The sequence below is a fragment of the Papio anubis genome, chromosome 12 (assembly GCF_008728515.1).
Source record: "Papio anubis isolate 15944 chromosome 12, Panubis1.0, whole genome shotgun sequence".
In the NCBI taxonomy this organism is placed as follows: Eukaryota; Metazoa; Chordata; class Mammalia; order Primates; family Cercopithecidae; genus Papio; species Papio anubis.
Window position 1 is genome coordinate 117007855 of NC_044987.1, and position 9568 is coordinate 117017422.

A 9568-nucleotide genomic window follows, 5' to 3' on the forward strand; every position below is an offset into this window, starting at 1 on the left:
CTCGTGGCCAGAGGAAGGACAGGGTCTCGTCTGGCTTGAAAGAGATGTTTATTTCGGCTCCATGATTTGGGGAGGGGGGGTGAATGTGAAAGCGGGGAGAGAGGAAACACCTCTCTGACTTGGGACTGGGGGGCGTGATGGGTGGGGCAGCCCCAACCTCCATCATTTTTGTGGGGACGCTTCAGGCAGCTGTAGTGGAGGGGCGGCAGGCAGGGCCCCTGGGCTAGTTGCTGAGCTGGACAGGCTTGCTGTCCAGTGGGTGCCACAGCTCCAGGCGGTGGTCACTGTGGCCCAGGCACTCAAGCCAGTGCTGCAGGCGCTCCCCACTGGCATGGCTGCCCAGCTGCACCCCGCCTGCCATGGGGGATGGGTCAGGAACCGCCAGTAGCCTACTGGGCCCCCACCCCAGCTCCTCATGTTCCCACTCACCAATGAAGTCATCAGCCGTGCCCAGGTCATAGTCCCACACAGACACTAGCAGCGTCTTCTGGGCCAGCTCCTCCCGTGGGCCTGAGTAGAAGAATTCCTGCAGGGAGAAGGGCAGAGAGGTGGGAAGGAGGCAGCCTTGGCTCTCCCAAAGTTTAAGAAGCAGGCCTCAGCAAGGGAGTGGCTCAGCATGTCAAGGCCAGGGTTGGCTGGGACCTGCCTGGTCCTGGCTCACCTCATTGAACTCGGGGTTCAGGGTCTTCCTGCGAACACTGGTCTTGAATTTAGATTTCTTCCCTGCATTTGGATGCAGGAAACTGATCGGGGAGGATTGGCAGGTTAGGTGTGGCCCTGGAGAGGTGAGGAGCCACCGTCTTGTCCTCACCTCCCACCTGCCCACCCCATTCACTCACAGGCGCACAAAGGGGTCCGAGTAACCATTGGCATCCATGGGGGCCAGGTGGACGCAGCGCAGCACACCCACCAGCAAGCCACCCTGCTGAGAGCTGTAGCACAGTGACAGCAGGACGCGCCCATGTTCCTCCCAGGCCACCTCTGTCTCCACCTCCTCCTGCAGGTGTAGGCTGAGGTCAGCCCCCATCCAGCCCAAAGCCCAGCCCCTTTAGCCTCCGCGCTCTGGGCAGGAAAGCTCAACCTGGCCCCAAAGAAATCAGGGGCAATGGCTTCATTTCCCAATACAGCCACTCGCACAGTGCCGTGGAAGCGGTCCTATGGGTCAGCTGTACCCTCCAGGGCCTGACCAAAGGTGAGGCTTGCTGACCACATGACCAGTCAGATACGTCTGTCATGGAGGGGAAGGGAACTGGCTGACATGCCAGGAGCTCCCTAAGTGGTCTCCCATCCGGTGCCCGTAGCCATCCCTGTAGGCAAGTGGCTCTGAGAGGATGTTCATTTCCCAAGGAGAAGCAGATCTCTTCAAAACCCCACCCTCTTCACCCCTTACTTCCCTGGGGACCAGATTCTGAGTGTTCTTTGCCACACTCTGGGCCCTGGTGCTTCTGAACAGGCTCAGGGAGGAAGCCCCAGGAGGATGTGCTGCTCTCACCCGCAGGGTAGGTTTCCCTTTGCAGAAAGCCCCACCACCTTGTTCACAGGCGGCTCTCAGGAATGCGGGAGTGCTCTGTGAGCACCCACCATGCTCTGGGCGCTGTTGTGCTTGGGATCTGGGGCAGAGGGTACACAGGGCTGGCGCTGGGAGAAGTGGCCTGTTCGTGCCACCTTGGTGGGCCTCAGCCACTTGGGCTTAGCTAATCAACAGCTGCAGCAACTTGTGGTTCCACCAGAGGGCAGGGCACCCGGCACTTTGGGGAGGAGCTGGTAGGGGGCCCTGCTGTCAGCATCCCAGCTGCCTCCCCCACTGACCACAGGGGTTCTAGCTAGGTCTTTGGTCTCCAGTGGCGTCAAAGAAACCTCTGCAGTCACCCTCACTGCCTCCGGACAAGGGCCTGTCTAGGACGGCCTGCCCCAGGAGTGGTCCCCACACTCCCCTCAGGGCCAGACCCCACCCAGTGAGCCCCGCCCGTCTGTCTTCTCTTCCACCTTGCCCAGCCTCCCATCTCAGGCCACGGATAAATGCCGCCAGTTGCAGCCTCTGCCTCAAGGCAGGTGTCTGCCCGGCTGTGCCCCCAAGGGCTCTGCTTGTCCCAGTGCCCCACAGCTCCTCGGGGCTGCCCTGGCAAGGGAGTCACCCTCACTTTGCCATTGGGGACCTGGCTGTCCCCTGGGACAATGAGGGCTCACAGGGCCTGTGAGAGCTGGCCTCAGGTTCCTCCAAGCCCCCTACGCCCCTGCCACCAGGCTTGCCCCCTTATCCCTGCTCAGCCCAGCCGTCCTACCCACCTCATAAAGGGACATGCCGCGGGCTGTGTCCAGGCTCTTGGGCCTCTTGGCCTGAAAGGGAAGAGAGCCCGGTCATCCTGGCCAGATGCTGCCCAGGTCCCCCTCCCTATTCCTCCCCTCTAGCTCCCATCACAAGATTCCTGGCCCCTGCAGCCCCACCCTGTGCTCCAGCCCCACTTACCAGCCTCCGCTTCTCCAGATAGATGTCGAAGCTCCTGGCTCGGTTTGGCACCAGCTTCCTCAGGGGCACCTGCAGCAACCCTAGGGGAGGTACCCGCCGCCGTCGCCGCAGCCATGGGTCCTCGCACACACACAGCCTGGTGGCCGCCCAGGTCAGACCTGGCCAGGCCAGCCCCATCCCTCTGCTCCACCCCCAGGTGGCCCAGGCTGGATCCTCACCTAAGGGTCTTGCACGCAGCATCCTGGCGGGTGAAGCCGTGATAGGTGAGTGTCTCCTCCCAGACAGGTACCCTCGTACCTCGAATGGTGCGTGTCCGAAGCTGGCTGGCCTAGGGCCCAAGCAGGGTGGGTCAGGGCCTCCTAGGGTTAAGACCATCCTCCAACCCCCTACCCTGCCTCCCTGGTAGGACCTCCCACTATTTGCACATCCCAGCAACTGGGACCCAGGCCTTGGGGGGTGGGGAGGAGCCAAGCAGAGCCAGGTGGGTGCCGCAGGCTGGATGTTCCACCAGAGGGCAGCAGTGGGGGCCTGGGGCTTGCCCTCACCTTGCTGTTCCCTGGCAGCAGATTCGCTTTGACATAGGTGTCCACGGAGCCTGAGGCCAACGGCTTGAGGCCCTGGGAACAGACAGTGGGTATGAGATAGGCCTGTGGCCCAGCCCTCTGTCCCAGGGATGCCCACCCCCATCCTCACCTTGGCACGATGAACTGTGCAGTGCAAGGCACTGTTGTCCGCATCAAAAAGAAGTGTGAACTCCAGGGTGGCCAGGGCAGCTAAAGGCAGGTGGCAGGCAGGGTCACCTCCTACCTCAGCTCAATCTGCCCCCACCCATGGCACATACCTCCTGCCTTGCCCCTCCACGGCCAGATGGCAGGGACACCCCAATGCCCCTCCTGGCTGGACTGAGCTCAGGGTGTCCCCTCCTCCCGCCCCTACTCACTGCTGTCGTCTGAGTCTCTCTCTGGCTCTGGGTCGGGCTGCGGCTGGGGTGCAGAGCGGATGGTGGACGCCGCCGCGGGGCGCTGGTCCGGAGGGTGCAGGGTAGGCTCCGTCAAAGGGTAAAAGTGCGGGAAGTAGTGGGAGATGAGGCGGATGGGCTGGATGGGGCCCGAGCTCACATCGATGGCCATGTGCTCCTGCATGCTCACCCAGGGAGGCTGCCCACCTGCTGCCGCCGTGCCCACCATGGGGACCCCGACGGGGGGCGAGGACTCAGAGAAATGCCTGAGGACTGGGGCCGGGGGGAACACACCCGGCCTCGGAGATGGGGTGAAGAAGCATCGCTGATACCATGCAGGGGACCTGAGGACAGAGCGCAGGGTTGGGGGAGGGGCCAGGGGAGTCCCCAGCCTGGAGGGTCGTGGCAGGCTTTGGAGGGGACTGGGTGTGTCAGGAGTCAGTCCAGCTCCCAGTCCTTACCGCTTTGGGAGCTACTTCACCCAGTGTGAGTCGCTGCTGCTGGCAATGGGTGTGCACTCTCGGGGGTAGAGCCCGTGACTGCTATGTCCCCAGTGAGCGAGGGTGACCCAGAGCTCAGAACCCTCCCAGAGCTCCTTCCTAGCGCTGGGGCCCAGCTTCCCTCCTTCCTCTGCCTTCACACTTTGTCAAAGGGAGTTATTTTTACCACCATCATGTGGCTCTGCTCCCAGGTGAGAAGGCTGGAGGCCCGGAGGTGACAGAGGGCTGTGGAGGTGATAAGTGGTTAGTGGGAAGGAGGGAGCGCATAGGAGGAGGGGAGGGGGTGCATGGGAAAGTGGGAGGGGAGCCACAGGAAGGGGCCCCTGTGATTGAGCCCTGCGGGGGTGGCCAGTTTACACTCTGAAACATGAACCAGATCATCCCACCTCCACCCCTGCTTGGAATAAAATCCGAACCCTTTGATGAGGCACGACCCCTTTTCACCTCACCAAGGAGTGTCCCCTTGGCATCTCACAGTGAGAGCCCACTCCCCTCCCAAACTGGGCCACTCCTACTCACCTTTGGTTTCTGGGTCACCCCCTGCAGGGGATCTTGGCTGGTTTTAATCATCCAGCATTCCCTCTCCTCTCTTCTCCCCAGTTATTCTTTTAATTTTTAATCAACATAACCATAGATATTTATGGGGTACAATATGATGTTCTGATGTGATATGTGTAGAAATGTGATTTCTACAATATGCATTGTAGAAAGATTCAGTCAAGCTAATGAAAAAAGAACACTTAAAATGTACTCTTTAAACAACTGTGAAATACACAAGGTGCTATTGTTAGGGATGTTTGCCATGCTGTGCAATAGGGCCTTCAGCTTACTCTTCCTGACTGGAACTTTGTACCCTAAGAGCAATGTCTCCCCTCTCCCCATCCCTAGTCCCCTACTCTCCAGCTCCTGGTGACCACCATTCTCTCTGCTTCTAGGAGTTCAACTTTTTCAGATTCCACATAAAAATCAGACCGTATAGTATTCGTCGTTCTGTGCCTAGCTTATTTCACTTAGCATATCGTCCTCTGGGTTCATCCATGTTGTCATAAATGATAGAATGGCCATCTTTGTTAAGGCTGAACAGTGTAGACACGCCATCCTATCCATCCGTCTGATGCTGGGCAGTCGGGTTGCTGCCGTGTCTTAGCTGTTGTGAATGGCACTGCACTGAACATGGAGGCAGACACCTCTTCAGCATGCTGACTTCAATTCCCGTGGATACCATCCACAAGTGGGGTTGCTGGATCACATGGTACCTCTATTTTTGGTGTTCTAAGGGACTGCCATATGATTTTCCAAAATGGTTGCGCTCATTTCCCTTCCCACCGACAGCACGTAAGGCTTCCCTTTCCTCCACATCCTCACGAGCATCTGTTATCTCCTATGGTTTGGTAGTAGCCTTTCTAACAGGTGTGAGGTGGTATCTCATTGAGATTTTCACTTGTATTTCCTGCACGATCAGCGATGGTGTTTAAACATTTTTTCATGTGTCTGTTGAGAAATGTATGTTCAGGTGCTTTGCCCGTGTTTAAATTCGGATATTTGTTTCTTGTTATTGAGTTCCTTGTTTCTTTTGGATATTAGCCCCCTTATCAGATGTATGGTTTACAAAGATTTTCTCCCATCCTGTAGCCTCGCTCCTCACTTTGTTGTTTCTTTTGCTGTGCAGAAGCTTTTTAGTTGGGTGCCATCCCATTTGTCTATTTTTACTTTTGATGCCTTTGCTTTTGGGGTCCTATCCAAGAAATCATTGCCCAGACCAATGTCTAGAACTTTTCCCATATGTTTCCTTCAAGTAGTGTTACCATTGCAGGTTTTTGTTTTTTTTTTTTTTCCCCCTTTAAGATAGGATCTCACTCTGTTGCCCAGGCTGGAGTGCAGTGGCACAATCTCAGTTCACTGCAGCCTCTGCCTCCTGGGCTCAAGCGATCCTCCCATCTCAGCTTCTTGAGTAGCTGGGACTACAAGCATGCACCACCATGCCTGGCTAATTTTTTTGTATTTCTGTACAGACAGGGTTTCACTACATATGACCAGGCCAGTCTTGAACTCCTGAAGTCACGGTGGCCCGCCTTGGCCAACCAAAGTGCTGGGATTACAGGCATGAGCCACAGAGTCCAGTTCGCTTCAGGTTTTATAGCCCATTTTGAGTTGATTTTTGTATAAGGTGTGAACCTCAGTTGTTCTTTGGGAACCACTGCTTCTCAGTCCAGGGAGTTCACCCTCCTACCCAGGCAAGCATCCCAGACTCTATCTATCAATGTATTGTAAATCCAACTGGCCATGTGACAGGCTCAGGGAAGGACATGTGACTCAAGACAGGCCAGTGAGGTGCACTTCTGGGTTAGACTGGCCGGGCGGAGTGGCCATGTTTTCTGTTGATGGATGCTGCTGCCCTCTCCTCAACCTCTCACACTCTGCACTAGAGACAACCTCCCCAGGGCTGAGGCCAGCACAGTGCAAAGCACAGCAAGAAGAGAGCCCCTGAGCCCCTGGATCCAGCCATCCTGCCATGGCAAGTTCAGACCACCCACTCCCTCAACTCTTTCACAGAACCCTGGTCTACCTAGTTGACATCTTATGTAATTCCACTATTATCTGTGATTAATTAATGTGGAATCACATGATTATCTGTGTGACCTGGTCTGAGGTCTCCCTTAGACTGAGCACCCCCTCTGGAGGGCAGGTCAGCATCTGACTGGTCCACAGCTATGGCCCCCACACAGCAGCTGGCACACACAGGGGCTCTGTATGTTAGACCCCTGCAGTAACACCCAGGGGCATGCGTGCACCTTACTGCTCTCTGGGATCCCGGAGCCCAGCACAGGGTCAGCCAGGCACAGCAGAGAGAACAGGAGGTGCAGGCTGAGACACGGGCAGTGCATGCCTAAGAGTCTGGGCTGTGGAGTCTGACAGCCCTGGTTCCAATCCCAGCCTGGGGTCCTTAGGCAAGGTGTCTATCCCCCCGAAAGCAGTCTCACCAGCCAGAGACAGTGCTGGCCCCGCCTTATGGGCTGTTGTGAGGGTGAGATGAATTGACTTCGAGTACTTGGCACCCAGGAAGTGTCCACTGCTGTGGGGAATGGCGTGACTGGAAGGAGGAGCCCCAACCAGCAGCCTGGAGTGGTCTGCCCAATGTCAAGGCCCCAGCACAGGACAAGCAGGAGCTCTAGAGCTGTCAAAGGCCTTTATTCAGTCCTGAAGTGGAGCTGGCCTGGCAGGGTGAAACCAGGGGCTGCTGAGGGTGGGCCAGGCCCTCAGCCCCTGGCCAGCTCAGGCCGGCCAGGCGGGGCTGGTAGGTACCAGGTGCCAGCAGCTGCAAGGCAAACTCGGTGATGACAGCTGTGAGGCCCCAGACCCGGTGTGGTCCATGCAGGAAGACAGGTAGTGTGTAGCGGAAGTGGCCACGCTGGCAGAAGTGGGTATAGCCCTGATTCTGCGTCTGCAGCAGGTGGGCTAGTGGGAGTGCAAACACCTCATCCACCTGCAGGCAGGAGGCAGAGAGGGTAGACAGAGAACTGGAACAGTCCAACCCCCTCACATCCCCCAGCTCACCTCCTCCGAGTTGGGCCTGAGGCTCTGGGGATCCAGTGGGCCCACACCAGCAAGCACTGGCACCACGGTGGCCTTTTGCTGGGGAAGAGGGCAGGTGGCAGGGAAGCATGGCTTCAGTTGGGTTTGAAGGCTGGGGAGGGGAGTGTGAGAGGAAGACCCCCTTTGCCATGCACAGGCCTTAGGTAGTGATGTTCAGGTCCACCTGCCTGTGTCCTCCAGCCATGCCGACTGACTCAGGTCTCCTCAAATGCACTAGACCTGTTCCCTCTGCTTAGGACAATCTCCCACTTGGCATTCAAGCCCAGGTTCAATCCCTGCCTACCCCATGAAGCCTCCCTGACCCTAATCCACCAAGCTGAGCAGAGGTGGCCCACCCCATCGCCCTGGGCCACCTCTACTCAGGACACCAGAGCTTCCCCAATCTCTTCCCAAGGGGTTGTGTGGGGTGGCGCATGTGACCAGGCAGGTTAGGGGCACCCCTCCACACTTTGTGCCTGTGGGGGTCCATGACCACTCTCCTGGTCCGTGGGGGCCTAGCTCCAGGGCAGGCACAGAGTGAGTGAATGAGGGGGCGGTGGCCTCAGCCAGGTGGCTTACCGGATCATACACAGGCCGCAGCAGGCCCCACACGTGCTCCTCGGGCACTGCCAGGCCCAGTTCCTCCTGGGTTTCCCGCAGGGCCGTGTGCACCACGTCTTGGTCAGCCGGGTCGCACTTGCCGCCTGGGAAACTAAACAGACACAGGGAGTCTGATCCTTGGACTCTTAGGGCCATGGAGAGGTTGGGGTGTCGGCAGTGCGGGGGGCCAGTGGCCCACCAAAGCATCGCCTGCCTCTGCTCCTAGTTTGCTGGGAAGCCCCAGGCAAGCCACACGACCTCTGGAGGCCAGTTTATCTCCCTGAGCAATGGCGATAAGGAAGAGAAGCCCAGGGCAGCGCAGGACAAGAGGGTCTGCAGCAGGAGCAAGAAGATCCTGGGGCTCAGATACTCAAATTCGGCCTATGGTGGCCCCAGTAGCACTGACATTGTCCTCGGGGACTATGTCCTCAAATCCCGCCGGGCGGGGCCCGAACCTCTCCGTAGTCGCCGGCAGGGGGCGGCGTCCGCGTTCTTAGCGGGAAACAGCTCAGAGGGGTGTCCCCGGCTGAGGCGTGCGCGCAGGGACTAGCACGAGGGGTCGACGCGGTGAGGGCGTGGCGCCCAGGCAGGTGCACTGGAGCCGAGGCACACGGATCGCTGATCCCTCGCCGCAGCCCGTGGGCGTAGGGGCTCTCCCCAGACCCATTTTACGGAGGCGGAAACCGAGGCTCGAAGGGGCTAGGTGCCCTGCCCGAGGTCCCTGCCAGCCGCGGCCTCCGGCAAAGGGCAAGGAATTCCTGGCCGCTGTACCTGACGTCGCCCTTGTGCCTCCCGGTCAGGCGGCTGGACCGTAGCGTATACAGCAGAGCCGGGACCCCGCGCACTGAGCAGAGCGGCACGAGCACCGCGGCCGACGCGGGCCGTGCGCGGAGTCGGGCCGTGGCCCCCGCCAGCAGCCGGCGGCAGCGCAGCTCGCCCTCGGCCGACAGGCAGTCGGGCAGCATGCCGAGTCCTGCGCGGCCGTGACGCGGAGGGCGCGGGGTCGAGCGAGGGAAGAGGCGGGGCGGGGCGGGGCAGGATGGGGCGGGGCGATCAGCCCGGGTCCCTCCGGTAGCTGAGAGGGAGAAGGGACCACCCGCCCGACGCGTCCAGCCCGGGGGGCTGCGGAGCGGCGGCAGTGTGGGGGTCCTCGGTGGGACTGGGTCTGTTCCGGGGCGGGGCCTGTCCGGAGACAAGGTCTCGGTGGGACTGGGTCTGTTCGAGGGCGGGGCCTGTTTGAAGGCGGGGCCTCGGTGGGACGGGGTCTGTTAGGGGGCGGGGCCTTGTAGACAATCGACGCTGGGGCGGCCTGGGGGCGGGGCCTGGACTGGAGTTTTTGCTAAGAAGGACTAGGGGGAGAGAGGGGGCGGCTCGAGGTGGAGGGCGTGGCCGGAAAGGCGTGTCCCGGCGGACTGTGCTTCCGGCAGGGCTGGGCCGGGGGCGGGGCCGGGGGCGTGGCCGCGGGGAGGG

The 9568-nt window shown here is 59.6% G+C and overlaps 2 protein-coding genes across 4 annotated transcripts; both read right to left on the reverse strand.

The window, feature by feature from the left end:
- Positions 1 to 29: 29 nt before the first annotated feature.
- Positions 30 to 3881, reverse strand: LOC101019569 (double C2-like domain-containing protein gamma). Its single transcript, XM_003909493.5, has 10 exons — positions 3408 to 3881; positions 3161 to 3240; positions 3013 to 3084; positions 2686 to 2795; positions 2468 to 2603; positions 2287 to 2337; positions 840 to 997; positions 662 to 743; positions 430 to 526; positions 30 to 354 (listed from the first exon to the last, which is right to left on the reverse strand). Exons 1-10 carry the CDS (start codon positions 3652 to 3654, stop codon positions 224 to 226), a joined length of 1164 nt encoding a protein of 387 aa, XP_003909542.2. The 5' UTR covers positions 3655 to 3881; the 3' UTR covers positions 30 to 223.
- A 1807-nt stretch (positions 3882 to 5688) lies between these two features.
- On the reverse strand, positions 5689 to 9113 carry NUDT8 (nudix hydrolase 8). Of its 3 annotated transcripts, XM_003909457.4 has the most exons (4): positions 8870 to 9110; positions 8078 to 8210; positions 7481 to 7558; positions 5689 to 7409 (listed from the first exon to the last, which is right to left on the reverse strand). In XM_003909457.4, exons 1-4 carry the CDS (start codon positions 9061 to 9063, stop codon positions 7104 to 7106), a joined length of 711 nt encoding a protein of 236 aa, XP_003909506.1. In that variant the 5' UTR covers positions 9064 to 9110; the 3' UTR covers positions 5689 to 7103. The 3 variants fall into 3 exon arrangements, with proteins under 3 accessions (XP_003909506.1, XP_031509617.1, XP_009183768.1); XM_031653757.1 differs by having other exon boundaries at positions 5689 to 7610; positions 8870 to 9113; XM_009185504.4 differs by lacking the exon at positions 7481 to 7558 and having other exon boundaries at positions 8870 to 9112.
- Positions 9114 to 9568: the final 455 nt, after the last annotated feature.

Excerpts from the sequence above, each read along its gene's own strand:
- LOC101019569 (XM_003909493.5), bottom strand. The coding sequence starts at position 3,654 with ATGGTGGGCACGGCGGCAGCAGGTGGGCAGCCTCCCTGGGTGAGCATG. Across the intron at positions 3,085-3,160 it reads GCACAGTTCATCGTGCCAAG|GGCCTCAAGCCGTTGGCCTC; the intron begins GTGAGGATGGGG and ends GTCTGTTCCCAG. Across the intron at positions 998-2,286 it reads GCGGCATGTCCCTTTATGAG|GAGGAGGTGGAGACAGAGGT; the intron begins GTGGGTAGGACG and ends CTACACCTGCAG.
- NUDT8 (XM_031653757.1), bottom strand. The coding sequence starts at position 9,063 with ATGCTGCCCGACTGCCTGTCGGCCGAGGGCGAGCTGCGCTGCCGCCGG. Across the intron at positions 8,211-8,869 it reads AGGCACAAGGGCGACGTCAG|TTTCCCAGGCGGCAAGTGCG; the intron begins GTACAGCGGCCA and ends GTGTCTGTTTAG. Across the intron at positions 7,611-8,077 it reads TGCGGCCTGTGTATGATCCG|CCTTCAAACCCAACTGAAGC; the intron begins GTAAGCCACCTG and ends TCCCCTCCCCAG.